Source organism: Pyrus communis, chromosome 8 (assembly GCF_041283825.1).
Source record: "Pyrus communis isolate YQ-2024b chromosome 8, ASM4128382v1, whole genome shotgun sequence".
In the NCBI taxonomy this organism is placed as follows: domain Eukaryota; kingdom Viridiplantae; phylum Streptophyta; class Magnoliopsida; order Rosales; family Rosaceae; genus Pyrus; species Pyrus communis.
The window spans coordinates 221,156-244,834 of record NC_142572.1 but is presented as its reverse complement, the minus strand read 5'-3'; the positions used below and the strand labels follow the sequence as shown (position 1 = coordinate 244,834).

Sequence of the window (23,679 nt, the reverse complement as noted above, 5' to 3'; positions counted from 1 at the left end):
ATACAGCACAACCCCAAACAACCCCCAGACCGTGTAATCCAACCACCCTCACTTCTTTTCTTTTCTTTTTTTTTCTTCTAGTTTTAGTTCTCTAACTTTGTGAGGTCAGATTACTATTTTAACTTTATATTGACAGAAAAACTAACGGAGTTAACGGAAGGACCAACTATGTGACACTAGGTGGAGTTGGAGGACCCTATGAGCTATATTATCAGAGTTTAGCTGTTTAGGAACCATAACTAAACTTGAGTAAGTCTTTTAACTTAAGAGCTCAACTAAAAAGCACATCGGAGATACTCTTAATTAGTAAGATTATTAGTGCTTAAATTTAACTTATTAGCTCAATTAGAAAAGAACATTGGAGCAGTACTCTAATGAGATCATTAGTGGTAGAAAAAGCTAGCTAGATAGGAAGTTGGGACTTGTAGCTGCGCGGAGCCTTTTTTTCCTGGATGAAGTGTTATCCACATGGTTATAGTGCGTGTGGATTTAATATTTTGGTTTTACTTACAATCCCACGGCACAAGGAGCTTGGCTCTTGGCTTATAAATTTAGAACAACCCAATTGCTTCCAATTCAGAATTATTAGCTTGAGACCAACACAAGGCAACAACCTTAACAGCCCTCCTTTACTATTCCCCATCTATCTCCCTCTCCCTCTCCCTCTCCCTCCTAGTTTGGCCAAATTTAGGGAGAGAGAGAGAGAGACACACACACACACATATATATATATATAGCAGCAGGGGCATCTATAGATATGGAACAAAGGAGGCAGAACCACAAAGTTGAGGCCATTGACACATCTGAAATGGCGGAAGAGATGACTGTTGATTGGAGAGGCAGACCTTCCAATCCTACCAAGCATGGTGGCATGAGAGCTGCTGCATTTGTTCTTGGTATAGCCACATCCTCTATATCTTCTTCTAATTACTTTCTCTCATTTGGTATTTTTTTTAATGCATTTTCTCCTGTATATAACTTTTGTGATAACTAATTATTCAGACTCACACTGAAAATGGTTTCTTGATTTAGCTTATGAACCACACCTTTTCTCAAATGAAAAAGAAAGCCGCACCCTAATTATTATGATATTTTATTTTAATATAACGATATATTTACATCAAAAGATGAAGGATTTGAGCTAATTTATACAATATGTTAATCATAATAATTTGGTCAAACTCGTCATCTACTTAATTACTTTACTAAAACTCTATTAAATTAAGCAAATTAAAGCTCTCCCATAGATTGTACTAATTCATTACGATTAAGGAGTTAGTTCATTACTCTTTTTTTTTCTTTTTCGTATGTTTTTAACGTTCGTAATTAAGTTTGTATGATATTTTTGTTTTCATGCACAGGGCTTCAATCATTTGAGATAATGGGAATTGCTGCAGTTGGGAACAACCTCATAACATACGTGATAAATGAGATGCACTTTTCTCTGTCAAATTCAGCCAACGTAGTGACGAACTTTATTGGAACTGTCTTTCTCTTAGCCCTAGTTGGTGGCTACGTCTCTGATTCTTATCTTGGGAGTTTCTGGACCATGCTTATCTTTGGTTTTGTGGAACTTTCGGTGAGCTACCTTGCTTAAAGCTCAGCCTTCCCTCATCATGATCTCACCATTTTTGTCTTTTTTTTTTTATTTTTTTTTAATTTTTTATCCATCCCTTTTAATTTTGTCTCTCCCTCACGCCCTCTGTCTCTCTCTACAACAAATTCTTTGCTGAACTTGTTTATGCTACGAGTCAGTTAGAGTGACAGAATAATACCGCTAAAAATAAAATCACATATTCAAATATGATGACCACTTATTTTTTTTAACAATTATTGATTGAGTAATATCTCTACGTACTCAATTAATTAATTCATGTGAACAAATGATTGATTGATTCATTTTTGTACATGATGATATATGTATGTCTGCTGAATTTGTGCGCATGTGCTTGCATGCAGGGTTTCATATTATTGTCAGTCCAAGCTCATGTTCCGCAGCTAAAGCCACCCCCATGCAACGTTAATAACGGAGACGAGTGTGTAGTGGCAAAAGGGTTCAAGTCACTAATCTTCTTCGTAGCACTTTACTTGGTGGCATTGGGGAGTGGCTGTATGAAGCCTAACATGATTGCTCACGGGGCTGACCAGTTCAACCCAGATGACCCAAAGCAGTCCAAGAAACTCTCCACCTATTTCAATGCTGCCTACTTTGCCTTTTCCATGGGTGAACTCGTCGCCCTCACTCTTCTCGTGTGGGTCCAAACTCACTCTGGAATGGATGTTGGCTTTGGAGTCTCAGCAGCCGCCATGGCGATGGGGTTGATCAGCTTGGTTTCTGGCACCCTATATTACAGGAACAAACGACCTCAAGGAAGCATACTCACTCCCATTGCTCAAGTATAGTATCTGAACTTTTACTAATTAAAATTTTCAATTTAATCTTTTTAATTAATTAGTAATCTATATGGAATCCAACATATCTCACGGGTCAATCAGGAATAGTTCATATAATCGGTTATAAATATATATACTGTTTTGATGTGCATGTGTCGGTATGCAATTTTGTTGGATTATCATGTTTAAAAAAAAAAAAAAAAAAAGAGATTAACATGTGGGTTGTCGAATAATTTGAGAATCTACACATGCACGTAAACAAATGAAAATATAATATCTTATTATTTTCCTTTTAGGTTTTTGTGGCTGCGATACTAAAGAGAAAGCAGGTCTGTCCATCTAATCCACAGATGCTTCATGGAAGCCAAAACAATGCGCTAAATGACAATGCTACTTTCTCTACTGACGCTGGCAGCTTTCTTCACACTGAAAAGTTCAGGTACAAATACAAGGACATGGATCCTGTTCGGATTCATGTATTGTAATTAATTAAATTTACGTATTTGAGTTATTGAAATTTGATCTAAAGATTATAAATAAGAATTTATTTTAAAAATTATAATAATTTTCATAATTAAATCAAATTTAAATCACCCAAATATATGAATTTAATAAATTAAAATACATTAATTATGAGAGGACCCATGTCCCAAATACAATAGGGGAAAACATGTATAACCTTATTTCTATTATTTTTTGACCTTCAATGACAGCATCTTGTTTTCCATGCATCGTGTGCATGTCTTTTAGTTCGGCCAATTATTTTCCCAAGTGTAAAAACAGTCCCTTTTTTTTTAAGATGGAAACATATCCTCTCTAGATCTTCTCACTGAGAATTTAAGGGATCAATTGATATCAACCCTTCATCAAAAATTGTGCAGTTATAATTGAATATATTTTATATTTTCAAGCCTCATTGTATGTAAAATATATATATATATATATATATATATAATATAAAAAAAACTGTGGTTGCAAGATCTTTGATGAAGGGTTGCTATCAATTGATCCCTAGGATCTGTTTCCTTTTAAAAAAATCGTTCATTGCATTGAGATTGTTATGAAATTAAAAGAATGATAGTTTTATTCACACTTGTTTTTGTTTCTCAAATATCTAATTTTACTTCTCACACATATTTATTATTATTTTTTTTATCATTACTCATTTTCAATTCATTTAATCTAACAACTAAAAATTAAAATAAATGTGTAAAAAATAAAAATGATTGTATGGATAGCGTTATCCTTTAAAGAACTATACATTTTTCTCTTTTTTTTTTTTTTTTGGGTTCTTCTTTTTGTTGATATGATTCTCAAAAGGTAGCCTTGTTTTTGGTGTATCATTACGTGGTGTTGCAAATGCATTTATATTACTAGGTTGAAATGTCAATATCATACTGTAAATTAATGTCATTCATCCACATTGTAACACCTAATTAATAACATTACATGATTGTATGACTGTCATGTTTACTTGACATATATTGTTCAATCATTCTGTGCTAGCTTAAGTTTTTGAAAATTGGCTGCAACGGTGAATTCACAAATTCTAGTTTCTAAAGTGTTCAAAATCAAAACAACGACGATAAATCGATCAAAGACTAACTACATATCAATTAGATACTAAAAGTCATCATTTCACCAATTGAAATTAGTTCATTAATTATTTTAGCCAATTTCCTTAAGTTTTTTGTGCCTAGTAGTTGTCCAACAACTAGCTATAGCCATGATAGTTACTTGAGAATGCTTGTATAAATGTGTATTGTGTTTTCTTGTAATCACGCATGCTTAAGTAATATCTTCCATATTAATTAATGATGATCAGGTTCTTGGACAAGGCCAGCATTAAAATTCAAGATCGCACTAACTCAAAGGAAAGTCCGTGGAGATTGTGCACCGTTACTCAAGTGAAGCAAGTAAAAATACTTCTTTCAGTCATCCCAATTTTTGCTTCCACCATAATTTTCAACACAATTTTGGCTCAGCTCCAAACTTTCTCGGTCCAACAAGGAAGTATGATGAACACCAAGCTAACCAAATCCTTCCATATCCCTCCAGCTTCACTTCAATCCATCCCTTACATCATTCTTCTCATCCTTGTCCCTCTCTATGATACTTTCTTTGTTCCATTTGCTCGAAAATTCACCGGTCACGATTCTGGTATCTCCCCATTAATGAGAATAGGGTTTGGACTCTTTTCTGCGACGTTTTCGATGATCGCGGCTGCTATCATGGAGAAAAAGAGAAGGGATGCAGCTATTCATTCGAACCAAATAATTTCCATTTTTTGGATCACCCCACAATTCTTGATCTTTGGATTATCGGAAATGCTCACTGCCGTAGGCCTCATTGAGTTCTTTTACAAACAATCCTTGAAAGGGATGCAAGCATTTTTAACTGCCTTGACCTATTGCTCCTATTCATTTGGGTTTTACCTGAGCTCCCTGCTCGTCTCTCTGGTGAATAAGATCACAACATCCTCAGGTGGTGGCGTTGGTGGTGGTTGGCTGGGTGACAATAATCTCAACAAAGACAGACTGGACCTTTTCTATTGGTTGCTGGCAGGCCTCAGCTTCCTCAACTTCCTCAACTATCTATTTTGGTCTCACTGGTACTCTCACACCCCGTCATCTTCATCAGCACCAAGTGCACTACCCCAGCTGCATGGTCATGACACTGCTCGCATGGAAGATTATAACCATCATAGACTGGATGATAATATACCATAATTTATTTAAGAATATTTAGGGTTTTTAAGAAAATAACTGTGGATTAATGAAGGTGATTAATGTATATAGCGCTCGATTGAGGCTCTCATTGATCTACAGCGTACACACATATATGTAACCTTTATAATATGCACTACTCACATGCTATGCATGTATTGTATCCAAATTACTCTATATCAATAAGAGCATATATAATGGAGAGATGCAAAGTTTGAGATGTAAAACTTGTATTTAGATATGTTTTATATATATTTCTGTAAGATGTAAACGTGAAATCTACTCTAGTGAGAGATGTAATTTGGACCACATTCACCTTTTTCTCTTTGACTGATAGGTCTCGTCTTTGAGATGTAAAATAAAAATAAAAATAAATTGTAAATTTTACATTTTCTAACCATTATGAGTATATTAGATTTCATTCATATGAGAGCTTTCCGGTTAACCAAAAATGAAAATGCTTATTCCAAAATTTTGCATCTCTCATTACATATATGCTCTAAGGTCGGGCCGTGTTTAATGTGCACTCGTCTTATATTTCTTTTTTCTTTTTTTGGAAATTCTACGGTACTCTTTAATAAAAAAGAAAAACTAATAAAAATGGCTTCAAAACTTTAAGTTTTAATCAAAAACCACCTAATAACTTTATTTAATGATAAGGACAAAAGATTAAAAAGAAGAAAAACATAAACTAATCCAACCAAAGCGCGTGCAACGCACGCCAAGCAATTCATCAGAGTTAGAACCGAAGAGAACCACGTGTAGTCTGTAATGCAAAAGCTCATCACCTTCTTCAACGTTTTCTCTCTCTCTTTACACGTCCATATTCAGCCCTTTCCAAGGGACTTGCTTCATTAAATTCAGATAAAAGTTAGAAAATGGTGGGTTACAGTACCAAATGAGGCAACTTGCTTCATTAATTTTGGTAGACATAGATGCTTGTGCCATCTTCTTCTCGAGTAGTCTAACACCAATGTCAGCATCTAAAACTCTAACAAATTCTGCTAAAGTTGTTCTTGTGACACTGTCAAACTCGCATCTCGGTGGGTTTACAAGGGGTGGGCTAGGTTCAATTTGGTCTAGGTTATGGGCGACCAAAACTGATGTGGGTATTTTTGTACGTGGGTGACCAAAACTGATGTGGGTATTTTTGTACGTGGGTGACCAAAACTGATGTGGGTATTTTTGTATGCGTAAATGGAGAGAGAAGGTTGAAGAAGGTGAACAGGAAAAAGGAGGGGAAGAGATGACTCAGTTTGTGTGGAAAAAAAAAAAAAAAAAAAGGAAAATCAAATAAATTGATTGAGAGGAATGTCAAATAACAAACACGAATGTGATAGTACTAGTTACGAAATAGTGATAGTATTAGTGTTCGGTTTAAAAAATAGTCAGTGTTTAGTTTACGAACTAGTGATAGTACTAGTATTCCGTTTAAGAAATAGTCAGTGTTTAGTTTACAAAACAATAATAGTACTAGTGTTCATTTGATAAATAGTTAGTTTACGAAACAGTGATAGTAATAGTGTTCCGTTTAAGAAATAGTCAGTGTTTAGTTTACGAAAAAGTGATAGTAATAGTGTTCGTTTGATAAATAGTTAGTGTTTAGTTTATGAAATAGTGATAGTACTAGTGTTCGGTAGAAATAGTCAGTGTTTAGTTTACGAAACAGTGATAGTACTAGTGTTCCATTTAAGAAATAGTCAGTGTTTAGTTTACGAAATAATGATAGTACTAGTGTTCGTTTTATAAATAGTCAGTGTTTAATTTACAAAATAGTGATAGTACTCGTGTTCAGTTTATGAAATAGTGATAGTACTAATGTTTGGTTTAAGATATAGTCAGTGTTTAATTTAAGAAATAGTGTTCATTTTAAGTAGTCAATGTTTAGTTAAGAAATAGTAATAGTGCTAATGTTCTTAAAACTGAAAAATTACGAATTTTCTTTATTTTTGGCCTTGGTAGTATTATTACTTAATTTGTTCTAAAAAAAATTACAATTTTTTATTTATTTTTAATCTTGTAATATTATTACTTAATTTGTTTTAAGAAAATTACGAAACAATGGTCAAATAAACAAACAATAAACAAAAAACAAAAAAGTATATTGTTTATTGAGTAAGAGCAGAAGATGAGTGGGGAGTGGTGAAATGCGAGAGGAGAAAGAAGAGAAAAAGTCGATATGAAATGGTGATTTGACAAAGAAAATTAATAGAATATGAGAGAGAGAGAGAGAGAGAGAGAGAGAGAGAGAGAGAGAGAGGGGGAGGTTCAGGACGATGGGGTAGTGAGTTTGGGAGGTGGATTGTTTGCCCTTCCATTTCCATACTCTCCCATGTCCTTCTGTTTGTATGGTCACGGTTAAGCCACGTCAACATTTTATATTCCTATTACTTTTTGTTTTATTATTTTTACAAAAAAATTAATATAAAATGTTAACGTGGCTTAACCGTGACCACACATCACAGGAGGGCATGGGAAGAGTATAGAAATGGGAGGGCAGACAATCCACCTCTATGAGTTTGTGTGGGTGATGTGACGTGCGGACTCGGTGCGTCAGTTTTACTTTTTGGTTTTTTTTTTTTTTTTTAAATTCTTATGTTAAATTGTTGTCCTTTATATTAAAATTTAAGTCCTTTTAATTAAAGTTTAAGCTCTTTTTATTATATAAAATTAATAGATGGTTTTTGGTTAATAAAAAGTTTAAAGAAGCCCTTTTTATTAAAGTTCCCTAATAAAAAAAAGAGTATAAGTACCATCTAATTTGAACATTGATAGTTGCAAAGCAATCATGTTCAACTATAATATTCTACCTTTATATTGTAATATGGTCATGGTAAAGTTATAGTTAATACTTAAGACATGTTTCCATTACACTACCAACGTTGATTATTACACATGCATGTCTTATTACAACATAGATGTAAATTATTACTAGGAAACGTCATGAAATTACAAAACATCGTAAGTCACTTATGACCTCCCTACCATAACATATAATAGTTGTAAACACACAAAACAAGTAATTACAGTTACACTATAATTGTTAATTTACACTCTGATGTTATATAATAATCACGCTATAACTAATTACACAAAATGATGTTATTACTATAACAATGTTGGTTTTAATGTTGTGGACGTCGTATTAGATTATAAAGGTAGAATAATATAATTTGACGTGATTGCATTACATTGTCAACGTTCAAATTAAGTGTTATCCATACCTCTTTTTATTAATAGCATACTAGTCCCTCCCCAAAGAAAGCACCCCCGTAGGCAAGTACATATTGAATACATTTCAAATCACTTTGAACGTTTTACTTGGAAAGAAACCAAACATATTTATATAATTAAGATGTAGAACCATGCATATTGAGTGGGTGCCAAATTAAGATGAAAGATGTTTGATGTTTGGCAATATATCATTCGAAATGAATGGACCTGGTTTTTTCTTCTATGCAAGGAAGGAATTTGAGTAATTAAGAAAAGGGAAGGAGGATATCTCGCATCGTGGCTTATCCTTTGATTCTCTGAATGTGATAAAGGCAAATACGCAAGTGGTAGGCTAGCTATTGTTACTGTAGTGAAGTGATGATTTGTTACTTGAAATTAAGGGAGAGGGATCGAGAGTCTCCTCTCCTCCACCTGTAGGCTGAAGAGTGTAGAGGAAATCTAACCACCATGAGGCATGAGGTGATGCATGCATGCATAAGGAACATGATGATGAGTATTACTTTTCAACAGCAGTGAAAATAAGGGCCCCCTTTTCAACGAGAGACATGTCTCAAACATGTTTTGATGTTGGTGGTGTCGGACTCCTATATAAAGATGAAAAATATAAGGGCCCCCTTTGCTATCCTTTTAAACGAAACTTCTCTCGTGCAAATGCTACGTCCATAATCCATATGTTTGCCAAAAGATTAGCATGTCTGTCTAAGGAGGCCCCCTCCCCCTCTCCATCGGCAGATTCACCACCACGAACACAAAGTACTGCAACTTTAACTTTTTTACGTCGACTTTAACTTTTTTGCGTTTCAAATTCATGAATCAGGATGTTTATGTCCTTTAAGTTGTGCACTGAATAATCCCTGCTTTTCAATTAGGTCTGTGAAAATGCCTCAACCCCAATTGTATCTCCTAAGCGCTGGCCCGATTAATTGTTAGCATGCCACCTCAAACTACATTCTACATGTTCCTCCATAGCCACAACCCACTAGTCTAAATATCATGTGTCTTCTAGCACATCTAGAATTTAGTGTTAGAAAGTGAGTATGATAGTGAGAGTTAGAACTAGTCATAGTGTTCTTATTAAAGAGTTTAAAATTGTTCTAATCAGTTTGAAATTGAAATTTTAAGTGAATCTTTTTACTTAGCACTCATAGTTGAATTGGAATTGTATGTCAGTTTCCTATACTGCTTTTAATAGAAAATCAAAAGGATTATTTCAATATAAGTAGTAGTTACTGCTCTTATAGAATAACACGCTTATTATTGGACTCAGACCTACTGTAAATCTGATATTGTTTCAACAAGAGAGGAGAAGTTTATTGTCGAAGTCGGCTATGACTTCATCCTCTATGTTATTTTTAGAGATCAAATTATTCTTACATGTGATATTAGTTGTGAACTCTCATGATTTTTCCATTAAGGATTGATTTGTCCAGATGAATTGAACCCATCTTCTTTGTTGATTTTGGTTGTTCTTAAACAATAGTGCATACATGTGTGAATATTAAATGTCTTGTATGCATCAATCGTTAGTTGTGAATGGTTATTTGAATATCAAGAGTATGCATCATTTTGTTGATTCATGAGTTTGCTAACAAATTAATACATATACATTATGAGAGTGTACATATAGAGTGGTATAAAGGACACTGTTAATATGCATCGATCAATTCACCAATACCATTCATGCCTCCATGTGTATGAAACGTTTTGGTGGCAAATATGTCAGTTCCTTTGTGATTTTGTTCTGATAGCATACATACATTATACATATGACTGGAATCTGTATGCGAGTTTTTTCTGCGAGGAATGAAGTACTGCGAGGACTGGAGGAAATTGATTTTTAACACTTCAAGAGGCCGTGAAGGGAAATTCGAAGCCCCGGAGCGGATGATCAACTTTGGTCATGATGCTGGCAAATGGTGGAAGGAGAATATTTTTGTTGATTTCATTTCATGAATCCTTGTAATTAAGTCTATACAGACCTGGTAGGACTTGTCAAATAGAGTTCGGAGAGTTGTTCGTTTTCATCACACGTATCCCTTCTTGCTTTTCCTTTCAAGTCTTTTCCGACCGAGACGGGGGCGCAGAGCAGAGTGCATGGAAAGTAAATGTAAAAACCGTTTTTCACACGGATCAAAATCAATGGGAGTCAAACCATTGCTTCATTTCAAGACATAAACGCGTAACACAATACAACTCATAAGGCAATAATAACCACGACACGAGGGTAAGAACAATACATATGGCAATGGCATACCACGGGTTTTGAGCTAACAAGTTCCGACTAAACCTTTTCACAAGGTACATGGAGGGTAGGTAGATTGGTTTTCTTCGTTACTAAGCAAGTGCAGGGAGTCTATGGACCTAAGGAGCCTCTTCATCATTCTCACCCGCTCCCCCTTTAAGGTGCAAGTGTTTTTCCCTCTTCTGAAAATCCGTCAAGCCCTTCCCACTTCCAGTCACCCCAACCTTCCCAAAAGGATCATCAGGAGACTTGAAAATGCTCTCACGCTTGCGTCCAGAAAAGAAACCAATCTGAAAATGTAACAAGTTATAGCTCTGGATAAGTGACCCAAATGTCTGCTTAAATACCAAAACAATTATTGAGAAACAAGCTAGTTGAAAATTGATCATTACGATTTGTGAGGTAAAACCCTTTTTAATAGGTACAAGTACAACGGCGACAAGAGCTCACTAACAAGATAAACAAAATGCTACCTTTTTGTCTTTTAAACCTATAATGGAGCATTTCATTACAAAATAAGAGAAGTTTAAAACGAGACAGTTGCAACAGTTTATCTAATCTGTAATGTGTTCACCTCTTGTGATGAGGCACACTTAAGGCAACTCACCGCCTTTGAAAACACTATTTTGATTCAGACAAGCACTCCAAAAGAAGAAAAAGCTACCAAAGTAAAAATTTGGAAACACTCCAGAGGCGCACAGACAAATTAAAGCAGCCGATATTCTTGTCCCTTGAAAAACAGCAACCAGACAATAGTGCAAACACATTGAAATTCAAAATGTCAAGCAAACATACCTTCTTAGTCTTGCCTTTGGTTGTTTGGAACTGTTGCCAAGCATTTTGACGTTTATTCTGTGTAACTTCCAGTTGTTCCATCCTCATCTTCGATTTGAAAGCATGTATCTTTTTGCGTTTGGTAACTTTCTGTAGATTTTGAAGTTGGCAAGAATTAGTCCCCAAAAAAAAAAAGTTGTCAGAACACATTTAAAAACAATATACCATAACTTTTAGGGTTTAAGAAAATAATAGAAGATGCCAAAAAAAAAAAAAAAATTTGATTGCTACCAAACTAGCACTAAAATATAGGAATGGGAATCAGTTCACTTCCAAACCTTCCACTGTGTTTACTAGCACGCAAGGAATCGGAAAAGTGTCAACTTCCTCTTAAAATCTGTAATAAATACTTCAATATCAAGAATCAGTTGATCCAATTCCCTTTCCTTTTCCTATTTTTAAGTTCCCATTCCTTCCTTATTCCATTTCTATTAAGTAAACATGCCCTGAGATTTTAACTTTTGGACCACCATTTTTGTCCTAAGAATATTTTACCACATCCACACTTTTGTACAGTAAAAAACCTACCAAATAGTTTTAGACAGATAGATAAAATACCACATCCTCTGGATCATCAGGTTCTATACGAAGTTTTGGTGGTAAACTTCGTGATTGGAAATCAACAGAAGCAGCTTGTGCAATCTTCCTTTTGAGTGCTTGTTTTGTGGCCTCAGCAACCCTTTCAGCTTCCAGCAATGCATTGACAGCCCCTTCTTGAATTGGTCTTACATTGTCTGGATCCACCTGAAGTAAGAAAAAGTATCAGTGGCTGACCACAATTACATTTTAAAAGAAGAAGGACGTATGAGCCAAAATAAATGTAAGGACATGCATTAAAAAATGGAGATCAGTCATGAAAACAAAAGTGATCCACAACCTCAAATATTAAGTTAACTTCATCGCAAATTTTAAGACGAGAAAAGGATAAAACTATGTTGTCATTTCAAAATTGAATAATAGGTGACGTAACTTTCAAAAAGTAAATAAAGCATCACTCTATTCACAATGTCAATTCTATGTATGAACAGATAAACCTTCATTCCACTGGAATAAAACACGTTTCAATCAAAGAAAATAAATATCATAAAACCAGATTTTAAAGACAACTACCTTAACAATTCAACCTCTTTCTCTCTCTCAACCTCGATATGAACAAGATCAATAGAAAGAAGAATGTCTTAATGAATTAAAAACATATTAATTCAATGTGTATGAGAAACCATACCTCTTCTTTATTCCCCCAGCTATCATAAGTAACGAAATACCCATTTGGAGTAAGAGACTCGATTGTGGCATCATACCTGGACATTCAACTAATCAACCACAGACAAAAAGAAAAGAAAGGTAAAGCAAATGTAGAAAATTGTAAACACAAATCTACTGAAACAATCTCTATTTTTTTCTCACATACCACTCCCCATCTTCACTCCAAACAGCTTGAACTTTTGTGCCAACAGAAAACTTGTCATGATAATCGGAACTATTCCCTGAATCCTGCACGAGGAATGCTTATAACGTAACCACAACAGGCCACGAGAAAGATACAACATAAGAAGACACTAATGACAGTAATACCAGCTTTGTTTGGGTCAACAGAAAAATTCTTTTGAAAAGGGTTTAATAAAAAGGAAAAATCTCTATAGATAAACCTTACAAAAAGCACTACAGTAGTATCAGCTTCATAACATGCATTATTAAAGGTCAGTGAATGTGGGAACAAATTCCACATTGGGTTACCAAGTATGCTTTTAAATTCTTCTGAAGTTGAAATATATGCTGAGTAAACAGCAGGAAGTTTTTATATAGAACCCCGGTCCAGCGCCTTTTGAGAAACAAAACTCTGTTCATGTAAGTCATTCTCAAGCCACGCACAAAAAAAGCATATTTCCACATAGCCATTTACCACAGAACTCATTGTAGGAGTAACCTTGTCAAAGCATAAAGCATATTTTCCCTAACAAAAACAACAAAAAAACACAAAAATAAAACGAAAATAAAAAAATTCATGAGGATGTCAACTTACATTTTCATTCCTCTGAGTCTGGGGCAAACTAGGTGATGTACTATCACTTGTCCCAAAATCTAATCCGGAATTCTGATTTTGCTTTGCAGTTGCAAGTAGTTCTTCTGTCAGAGCAATTACCTGCATTATCAAACCTAAATTTAAACAACATACATACAAATAGACCTACATCGTAAAGAGAAACTTATTGTCAAATTTCAAACTTAGAATCTCTGTGTGAACATCGAAAATCAGTTTAAAGAGAATGTGAAAGCTGACCATCACCACACATAGCACACCTGCAAAGGAACCAAGATAGAAGTAACATGCTACTTTATGAAGCTCTAAGGATCTATTTTTTTTTCTAAATTCTAAATTCTCCAGAATTCCGCTTTCTGAAGTGTATGAACTTTATTCAACATAAAAACCATCCTCACCTTATTCAACCCTGTAAAGAAAACAAACCTCCACAGGTGCCATAGCAGTTAATTGGCGTTGCTAGTTTGAGCAACATGATTCCTTCAAAAGAGAGAAGGAAGAAATAAAAGAAGAATGATATTGAATCAACAACCTAGAGATCCATATAACAGTAACTACTATTGGTTGTCATCCTAAGGACCAGAGAAGATGTCGCCTCAGTTTGCAGTTTCACACAGTAACTGTAAGATATAGACCTATACACTACAAACTCAAAAATAAATATGAGAGTTCCAATAGGAATGAATCAAAATCGCAAATGATTTGATAAGATGTACATGAAATATACATACAAAAATATAATATAAAAACAAACAGAAAAAAAAGATACCTCATTGAGCTCTCTTTCCATATCAACATACTCAGAGTTTGCAGGATCATCAGCTAAAAGCTCCTTTACCTGATCCAGAGGACAGCAGAAATCGTTACAAAAAACATATCTACAAGAGAATACAAAGAATGAATCACCATGCAACCTACAGCATATAATTTTCAATATAGAAAACACAAGATAATAACTCGTTCTTCAAATTTTTATTTTCATGGTAAAAATTTGTAATAAGTCATCAAAAGACAATAGCAAAGCTTAACTAATTGTGCATACATTGTAACATTGCAACATCAAACTTCAGGATCCCACTAAATTTAAGTGAGAAGATCCAACTACAGAATCAGAACATGCCCAAAATTATATAAGGAATAGCCTCCTCCTAGATATCATGTGTACGGTGTACCCCTTCTTTTCTTCTAACATACCAAAAAGAAAGAATTGTAAAATGCATTAAGAGAAAGGTGAAGATGGTTTTTATTTCTTACAAAGTAGTAACAGAATTAGGGATTACATGGCACTAGGCACTTCATTTTTTTTATGAGAAACACAAGATTTAGTAAGAGAAAACAAAAGAAAAATAAGAAGCATGGACAAGTAGTCCTTCAAACACCAAAAACAACAGAAGAAACAAAATAACCCAGAGAAAACCTAAACCAATAGACACAACAGCATCCTAGAGAACCCTCGGTACAAAACTGCCCTCCAATCAAAACACTCCCTTTATATAGAATGTTCTTGAAATATTTTGAAAGAGAAGCCCATGAAGAAGTATGTAATCAACTCTATCCCAAAGTGAGTGCACCCACTTTCTCCTCATTGTCGAAGATTCTCTTGTTATGCTCCAACCAAACACGCCATCAAAGGGGTAAAACTGCACATCTCCACAAGAATTCATTTATTTATTTCGACTGACTGATCTTCTATCCCAACAATTCATCAATTTTTTTTTCTTTCAGATCAAAAACTTAAATGATGAGGGACACAGTTGAGTTAATGGCCGGCTTCATATACTTTTCTATATAGGATAAAACTGTGTCATTTGTTAGATAGTGAATATCCAATTTGCTCGCATTCAAATGCAGTAGTTGCAAAGATGTACTCTTTTCCACTAATTCGAATGCTCACTATTACATACAATACAACATACTAAATATACTTTCTCAACGATAGGACTTGAAGATATGAATTTAGTGTATAAGCCAATCTCATGTCTATTCAAGACTTAAAGCTCACTCCCCATAACCATTGACTCATATTCCAAGGTGAGAACATAAACATTACACATGAGGTTCAACGGCAAAGGAAGAAATTTGCTGTACGAGTAATAAATGTTTTCCCACAATTTAAAATCGACAAACAAGCTGAAAATCATTCACAATATACATCTGGACATGGTTTACTAATAGCCAAAAAGTTATATAACAAATACCACACATGTATACAATAGTACAAAGATTTCAATTCCTAGTGTATCAAATAACTAAGGATGCAGACGGACCGTAGATTATGTAGACTCAATTCCTAAAGTGCAATCACCAACTGCACGCATTATAAACCAGAGTTTCAAAATTCCTCCCTTTCTTTAGTTTGGTTTGCTACCAATACAAGATCAATCAAAATTCAGGGAAAATTGTTTCTTTTAAGTAGAGAGGGGAGTGGTTAAACCCAAACAGGTTAATTATATCATAATTGGTATAATGGTAAGAAAAACCCTAGTTAAATAATAATTCAAATAAACCCTAATCACACTCACAGCATATATCGACTGCAACGATGAAAACTAAACATCGTAATAGGAATAAAAACAGATGAAACAAAGAAGAAGGACAAAAGAGTGGAGTGGGGGACCTGGTGAAGCTGATCTTTGTAGGTTGAGAGATTGGAGGCCAGCTCCTGTATGCTGAGCTCTTCTCCTCCTTCTCCTTCCATGTTTTTCAATTTTTCAGGGATGATATCCGGTGGTTGGTTCTGAGAATTTTTTACAGAAGCAGGAATTGGAAGAGAAAAAGGAACCTGAAAACAGAGCAATGCAGGAATCGGAAGAGGAGGTTTAGAAATCGCAAGCAAAAAGGAGAGGGACGGATCCAAACCAGACCGACCAGAAACAATCAATCGATGCAAAAAACCAGCCGAAAAGAAAAGGAGACTAAACCAATTGGACTCGGCCTTGCCTGGGTCCAAGTACTTTCATTTGGGCTAGGCCCATACTTTACCTTTTCTATTAATTTAGCTCCGATTTTATAAAAGTAAATGTAAAGGTATTTTTATTTATTTATTTTTTTTTTGGCTTAATAACCAATTAGCATTCTAGTACAATGATAGAAAAATCTAGAGAACTTTAACGAAAAGCTTACGGTATTATTTATTTTAACGAAAAATCATATTTTACACTAAAAAGTCAATCATGGTACTATTCACTTTACCTTTTATTTTGTTTTTATCGTTAAAACTCAAAGTTTTCAAACTATTTTCATTAGTCTTCCGAACTAAGCTGCATCTCACTTGAAAACATGTTATCTGATTAAACATTATGGGGCATAAAACAAAACAACGCAAAACTACTTTATAATTCTACTGGATAGGTAAGAATAAAAATATTTTGTTGGTGAATATGTCAAAAGGTTAGGCAAGGCCGAAGCAGACTAATCCATACACCCTTAAACGGAAAGGTGCACTCAATGCAATAACAATTAATGAAGACAATCTAAAACACTGCAAGACAAAGACAAAGCGTAAATGAAAAGACTAGTAGACATTCTTATCCTGTATTTAATGGAGATTTCACTAAAAAAAAATCGTTTTTGGATTAAATTTGCATTTTCCAATTACCTTATTACCACATGACTGTTTATCCGATTAGGCCAAATTGATTTGAAGACAGATTGACAAGAAAGACGAGCGGGAGAGGTTTATGATGGCTTCAAACATGTTGATTTTTGTTGAGATACAAGTTGATTATGTGCATTGCCTACATGACCTACACAGGGCACTTCAAATATTATTAAGGTTTGGGGTTCTTGTTACGTTCTTATCCATCCATCCTAAATAATTCTCTTATTATTTTGACTATGGAAAAATGTGGACGTCCAAAGTTGAAGCGACGACTTGGCACTAGTCAATTAAATTCCAAATATATACATGAGTTCATTCAAGTGCAAGTGATAGCATAAACTCATGCATGGATCTTGATTTTTACACCATCATAACTTCTCTTCTTCATCTATATATATACAGAGGAGATGGCGTCTCAACCACTACTAAACCTACAAGCCCTGCGCCGTGGCTCTTGATTGAACATCTAAGACTTCTCGTAAACACTCATCTCCATCCAACCCGCGCTTTCCCTGCAAGCAACCCAAATTTAGGTAAAATGCAGTGCCGATAGCGCAGAGAAAATTGTAGTGAATATTAACCTATCAAGCAGCAAATAGAGAATGAAGAAAAAGGAAAGGCATAAAAGAACAGGAGCATGAGGGACTTCACAAAACCATACCATGCATTCTCCTGACTTTGTTTCCCGAAGAAATTTCTCCAATGCACCGTCCCCACTAAGAATTTTAGCTCCAAGTCCACAAGTGTCCTCTGACCCAACAGCTTCTTCATCCACCAAAACTGCATATGCACTATTGGCTTCTGTCTTCATGTCTGGAACCTGTGCACAACAAAAGCCATCTAGTATCATAGACACAAAAATACTGATATCCCAGGAAAAGGACCAACATTATAATTCACCTTTCCTTTTAATTTTTCTCCAATGAAAATAAAAGTACCAATTTCATGGAATGGCCAGACACTAAGCAGTCATCACAAAGCGAACCATCATTTCACAATCAAAACTTGGAGCAATATCCTAGAGTTGCTAATTTCACACAGATCAACTGGTCCCTTTTGAGGTCTAGCAAACAGCGCCACTATCTAGTAAACTGGCCAGTGTAACTAACAACATCACACGACAGCAACATACAGAGTAGTCTATTTAATTGTTTTAGAACGATAATCAATTATAACCATAATAACTAAGGCAAATAGGAGGGTATATATACCTCAAACATTGCATCTGTTAGAATATTTTCCAATATTGCTCTCAAACCTCGAGCCCCAGCGTTCTTTGCCATTGCCTTCTTTGCGATCAATCTCAATGCATTATCAGTAAAATGTAATTGGACCTGACATTTCATAAGAAATAAGGAGTTTACATTATTATTCTATCAAGTTCTGCAAAAATGAAATTATTAAAGGTATGGTAAGACATAAAGTTCTATGACTACATAATGCAATGGATCACAAGCTTACATTGTTCATGTTAAACATCTTCTTATATTGTTTACCGAGAGCATTTTTAGGTTCTGTGAGTACCTGATTTACAAAATAAAACATACTGAAATATTTCAATATCTTATCAATCAGAGGACAAAACAACGAGTCTAGCTAACTAGTCAGTTTCAATTTTAATATCAAGTTCTACTGCATTATGCTTAAGAAGCGAGTAAGCAAGATCTTCCAGTATACAGTGCACAATAATCTACAGGTTGAGCATGCCTAAAATGTTCTACTCACCCACCCAATAATAACCACGAAAACAACACAAAAATATTTCACTACATAAGGTAATAGATGCAGATAGATAGAGCACACCTGAACAAGTTGGTCCTCATCTAAAGATGACAAACTAGCTAAAACAGGAAAGCGGCCAACAAATTCAGGTATCAGGCCGTACGCAATAAGATCTCCACTTTCTACCTACAGTTCCATTAGAAACTTTGAAGCTTGTTATTCAAACAAATAAGGATACGCATATTGTATTAGAAAAAACGAAGAAGTTCAGGAAACCTCAAGTCAAGAAATTGATTATGCATACATAAAATAAAGATGGAATATATTCTTTGACTTGTATTCAGTTTTGATTCTCACATATTCCAACAAAGATGACGTAACTATGGCATCAGTCAAGCCACTGGTCCTCATGTTTGCACGAACTGGTACTCCAAATCCAATGGAAGAATCTTGGAGTCTGAGAAAAGAAAGCGCTTAACCATATCAAATTCCTTTCAATGTAGAAACATACATGCTAATAGTTTATAATATACATCCCTAGGAGATTTCATTACCTTTCTGAAATGGTCTTCTCCAAACCAACAAATGCCCCGCCACATATGAAAAGGATATTTTTTGTATCCATCTGCCAAGAATCGTAATAAAGTAATTATGTGCACCACGAAATTGTTGACATTTTTGCAATGCAAACCCTTACTAAATAGGAGAATGGACTACTGCTAAAAGTCAGACTTCAAGTACAAACTGTATGATTAAAACTGAACACGTTAATGAAACATATAAAGCTGTTCCAAATTTACAATCCATTTTTTCTACATAAAAATATTAAAATCACTTCACTGCAATTAAAAATACTTCAACTACAAGCACCCTCCTCAAAGTGGAAATTTTAGGGGGAAAGTTGGACACGAAGGAAATGAAATCATTCTATCTACTGACTAGTGGACCATATGATTTTCATTTCAAACTATAACCATGAAAAGTTTTGTACTTCACAGGTTATGCACCCACCCCCACACGAGCAATACCTGTGATTTTTTCCGTAAGAAATCGCCTAAGATGAGGCCTAATGACTCAGGAAATATAAGTTAGTATGACCATAAGGCATCTCTTACCTACAACTCACCAAATCTAACCATATCAAAGAAAAAGCCTCTAAAATGAGGAGGAAGAAGACATGAACAGATACTTTTACCTGGATGCTATCATCACGAGAATGCTTCCGAGCTCCTTTATCAGAAACGCTAACTACCTGAGAGATCAAAGAAAAACACATGTACTCTTATATTAATATAACTAAATTAAATGAGACATTCCGAACATTTGAAAGCATCAAACCTGATGTCACGTGATCATTTTGAATATGGCAATCACTATAAATGGGTCACATGCATTGTTCCAATGCCATGCAACAAAAACATGAGAAATTCATATAATTTTTACTTTAAACAAATGTTATGCAACAAAAACTTGTTCCAATGCTATGACATCAAATCAATAGATATTTTTCATTATAGCTAAAGTCAATCGCATTAAATTGTTTTGGATGGAAAAGTTACATCGCAGAAAAGGCTGATGGGAGAATTACGAGGAATCCAAAGAACAAATATGCAAGTCCTTTAGTTATACAACAAGGTATTAACAAAAATATTTTAGTTATACAACAAGGTATTAACAAAAATTTAGCAAATATCGTAGAATACAAAGATGGGATGCTTTCAAATTTATCAAAAAAAAAGTTGGAAGAAGTTTTAGTTTAGGTAATAACATAAATCCAAGAGAAATCTACAAGGAATTACCAAGAAGGTTGTTATTATGTCCGTTATAGATACTCACACCAGTGGGATAAGGCTTTGTTGTTGTTGTTGTTGTATAGATATTCACACTAGTGGGATAAGGCTTTGTTGTTGTTGTTGTATAGATACTCACACTAAGAGGGTTGACAAAATTTGATTTTCATCATTATTGTCCAAAAAATTCAAGACCTCCAAAGAAATTCTGAAACAATCATGAAAACATTAAAGATTTACCCTAAAGAAAATGAAACCACAAAACCATTGGAGAAAAACGTCTACAGTCTGAACAGGATAACATGCTTTAAACTAACAGTCCTAACTTGTTTGACTTCTTCATAAATGATATATAACAATTTGTGGAACATGGATCATATTTACAGACTAAAACAAAACTGTTTTACTTACTTCCTATCAAAGGGTTGGTTACTTACGGTTCCTTCTAACATTTTCAGCAATGCCTGTTGGACACCCTCCCCCGATACATCTCTGCTCAAGCTCTCAACCTGAAAATAGCCTCCTTATTATTGTAGTGAGGAATAAAATTAGCTGATTTCAATACATATGTTTATAGCACACCTTCTTAGTTATCTTATCAACTTCATCAATGTAGACAATCCCTTTCTGAGCTGCTTCCACATCAAAGTCAGCTTCCTAAACACATTGGAATGATCAAAACGTAATTATGTAAGGTCTGCTTAATGGTACCCAAAACAAGCACAAAAGAGGAATATTTGCAATTCTTGAACAAGAAACACATGACATAGCATAAAACCTACCATAAGCAGTCTATACAATATCGATTCCACATCTTCTCCAACATAACCTGCCTGCATAGAGAGTGAGAAACAGAGAGAAGTTGAACTATTAGTGAAACCATCCAAGTAAGAAACCATTTCTCACTGAACCCAATAAGATAGCTCATCCACGTCAGTATGAAACGAAAATTCAGGAAATTAATGCATGACAAAGGGAACAGCATAGGCTTTTCTGTTTCCAAGTGTTATGTACAGACTCCTTAAGCTTCAATTTCTTTACTAACAACTATCAAGTATCTGCTTCCTTCCCACCACTTGCATACCAAAGGAAGAGGGTAGTAACAGAAGATATATATATATATATATATATATGGAGAGAGAGAGAGAGAGAGGATGCTATGATTTGATATAGTGAAACAAAATACGGATAAAGATAGCAGTCTGTACAGCGTGCACAGATGGTGCACTAGAACAATATATATATATATATATATATATATATATCACTAGATCTATTCCTGAATGTCAAATAACATATCCCCATTAGAACATTCCAATACGGAATGCTTTCCTGATTACCACCTGATATGAAGTGCTCGGATTTTACACTGGAAGTATGACAGTATTTTTCCATCAAAATCAGTGTGTACAGTAAATTTTTAACAATGAAAGACCCCAGAAGAAATTTCATCCAATGAAGTAACCAATATAGGTTGTAGTTGTAGGGTATGGATAATAGCAAAGATGCCAAAGACAGATGATGCATGAAACAAGACCGAGCAATGCACTTGCCTGTGTTAATGTTGTTGCATCAGCAATGGCAAACGGCACATTGACAACACGAGCTAGTGTTTTTGCAAGTAACGTCTTCCCTATCCTTGGTCAATGTAAGAAAAATATAATGAGTACGCAATCTTTGTAAGCTAGAGGTTCTCATGAATCACGCCACTAGCACACGCATAAACAAGAATGCTTATCCTACCTGAACCAGTGGGACCCATCAGTAATACATTGCTCTTCTCCAGTTCAACAGAGTCACTGTCATGTACACCTTCAAGTTTATAATCAACTGATTCTGCACCAGACCTGAGATTACGTTTGCAAAGCCAACAGTCAATTGATAAAGCAGCAAGAAAAGCACATTCATTTGATCTTAAAACACCTTAAAAATTCAGCATGAACCATCAGTTTTTCGACTAACCTCATAGTCTTTGGGGAAGCATGATGTATCCTTTTATAGTGGTTGTAAACTGCAACGGAAAGCACCTGTGACACCCGCATTAGAAATCATTTCTTTCAATTTAGTTGATCATATCCATACGTGGGTTTATCTGTTTGTTTTCAGAAAATTGAAATCACAAAACCTTTTTGGCTCTTTGTTGGCCGATAACAAATTCATCAAGCGCCTTACAGATGAACTTGGGGGTGGGCACGTCCCTGGGCGGAGAAGACGAGGGCGTTTCATCATCAACAGCGCATGGCTCTGTTTTTGCGTCGAAGGAATTGGTGGGGGGCTTTAAGTCTTTAAGGCGACCAATCTCCACGAAAGTGCCGTGTAGAGGGACGAGCTTCAAGGGCCTGAAGTAGAAGGCGGTCCTGCAATTGGGGCAGAGATTGACGGCCTGGTAGAGCCCCGTCTCTCGGCTGGTGATGGAGAGGGGTCGGGTGGAGAAGAGCACCGCCATTTGTTTGGAGCACCGGGGACAGTTGACTTCGGCCCTAATATGATCGTACTCTCCACTCCCTCCTCCTCCTCCGCCTCCGCCTCCAAGCGTGCCCTCCCAGTTGTGGCACCGCCGCCGCTGCTGCAGATGTTGTTTAGGGGGGAGGAGTGAGAGTGCGTGGGTTTTGTAGACATTGGGGACTGCGGTGATTATTCGTTTGAGAGATGAAGGGGTTGTGCTGCTGAATCTATATCGAAGAAGAGACTGAAACATCCTTCTCTATGCAGCCTGCAGGTGCCCGGGTTTCTTTTGGTGTACTACAACTTGTTCGAATTGAATCTAGAAAGGAAGCAGATTAGTGACTGAGTGAGCAAATGTCTGTATCCCCCTCCCAAATTCATTACTACCTAACTCGACTCAGGTTTCGGTCAAAAATTTACATATACTTTAATACAAACATACGAAAATTCTTAAAACTATTACAATAATTTAGAAGTGAGCAATGTTCTAAACTTGAAACATATGGGTAAAAACCATACCCCATCCAATACGAGATATTGGACTACATAGTACATACATAACTATTTAATATGAATTTTTTACCACATGGCTCTTAAAATATGTAAATATATCGCTATGATCCCAAATATGTGAAAGTTGATTCCTAATT

The 23,679-nt window shown here is 35.3% G+C and overlaps 3 protein-coding genes across 5 annotated transcripts; 1 reads left to right on the top strand and 2 right to left on the bottom strand.

Moving 5' to 3' along the window:
• Window positions 1-5,347, top strand: LOC137718692 (protein NRT1/ PTR FAMILY 4.3). The gene is made up of 5 exons (XM_068458238.2): window positions 1-896; window positions 1,362-1,579; window positions 1,960-2,397; window positions 2,691-2,833; window positions 4,220-5,347. Exons 1-5 carry the CDS (start codon window positions 758-760, stop codon window positions 5,121-5,123), a joined length of 1,842 nt encoding a protein of 613 aa, XP_068314339.1. The 5' UTR covers window positions 1-757; the 3' UTR covers window positions 5,124-5,347.
• Window positions 5,348-10,487: 5,140 nt separating this feature from the next.
• On the bottom strand, window positions 10,488-16,356 carry LOC137717454 (uncharacterized). 2 transcript variants are annotated; one of them, XM_088698947.1, is made up of 9 exons: window positions 16,089-16,346; window positions 15,047-15,111; window positions 14,241-14,309; window positions 13,454-13,573; window positions 12,842-12,924; window positions 12,656-12,731; window positions 11,989-12,174; window positions 11,392-11,520; window positions 10,488-10,886 (listed from the first exon to the last, which is right to left on the bottom strand). In XM_088698947.1, exons 3-9 carry the CDS (start codon window positions 14,259-14,261, stop codon window positions 10,716-10,718), a joined length of 786 nt encoding a protein of 261 aa, XP_088555073.1. In that variant the 5' UTR covers window positions 14,262-14,309; window positions 15,047-15,111; window positions 16,089-16,346; the 3' UTR covers window positions 10,488-10,715. The 2 variants fall into 2 exon arrangements, with proteins under 2 accessions (XP_088555073.1, XP_068312935.1); XM_068456834.2 differs by lacking the exon at window positions 15,047-15,111 and having other exon boundaries at window positions 16,089-16,356.
• Window positions 16,357-17,332: 976 nt separating this feature from the next.
• Window positions 17,333-23,524, bottom strand: LOC137717453 (CLP protease regulatory subunit CLPX2, mitochondrial). Of its 2 annotated transcripts, XM_068456832.2 has the most exons (15): window positions 22,710-23,524; window positions 22,547-22,611; window positions 22,328-22,431; window positions 22,134-22,217; window positions 21,367-21,413; window positions 21,167-21,241; window positions 21,022-21,093; window positions 19,990-20,046; window positions 19,349-19,419; window positions 19,152-19,251; window positions 18,876-18,980; window positions 18,534-18,596; window positions 18,284-18,406; window positions 17,734-17,892; window positions 17,333-17,584 (listed from the first exon to the last, which is right to left on the bottom strand). In XM_068456832.2, exons 1-15 carry the CDS (start codon window positions 23,280-23,282, stop codon window positions 17,504-17,506), a joined length of 1,779 nt encoding a protein of 592 aa, XP_068312933.1. In that variant the 5' UTR covers window positions 23,283-23,524; the 3' UTR covers window positions 17,333-17,503. The 2 variants fall into 2 exon arrangements, with proteins under 2 accessions (XP_068312933.1, XP_068312934.1); XM_068456833.2 differs by lacking the exon at window positions 18,534-18,596 and having other exon boundaries at window positions 22,710-23,454.
• Window positions 23,525-23,679: the final 155 nt, after the last annotated feature.

Bases quoted from the DNA above. Each gene is read 5' to 3' on its own strand.
- LOC137717453 (XM_068456832.2), bottom strand. From the start codon at position 23,282: ATGTTTCAGTCTCTTCTTCGATATAGATTCAGCAGCACAACCCCTTCA. The intron at 18,597-18,875 runs GTGTGCTCTATC...TTTGTAAATCAG, and splicing joins ATGAGGACCAACTTGTTCAG to GTACTCACAGAACCTAAAAA. The intron at 17,585-17,733 runs GTATGGTTTTGT...GGTTGCTTGCAG, and splicing joins CAAAGTCAGGAGAATGCATG to GGAAAGCGCGGGTTGGATGG.
- LOC137718692 (XM_068458238.2), top strand. From the start codon at position 758: ATGGAACAAAGGAGGCAGAACCACAAAGTTGAGGCCATTGACACATCT. The intron at 1,580-1,959 runs GTGAGCTACCTT...GCTTGCATGCAG, and splicing joins TTGGTTTTGTGGAACTTTCG to GGTTTCATATTATTGTCAGT. The intron at 2,398-2,690 runs GTATAGTATCTG...TTTTCCTTTTAG, and splicing joins TACTCACTCCCATTGCTCAA to GTTTTTGTGGCTGCGATACT.
- LOC137717454 (XM_068456834.2), bottom strand. From the start codon at position 16,169: ATGGAAGGAGAAGGAGGAGAAGAGCTCAGCATACAGGAGCTGGCCTCC. The intron at 14,310-16,088 runs GTCCCCCACTCC...CCTCTGGATCAG, and splicing joins ACAAAGATCAGCTTCACCAG to GTAAAGGAGCTTTTAGCTGA. The intron at 13,574-14,240 runs GTATCTTTTTTT...TTGATAATGCAG, and splicing joins TGGAAAGAGAGCTCAATGAG to GTAATTGCTCTGACAGAAGA.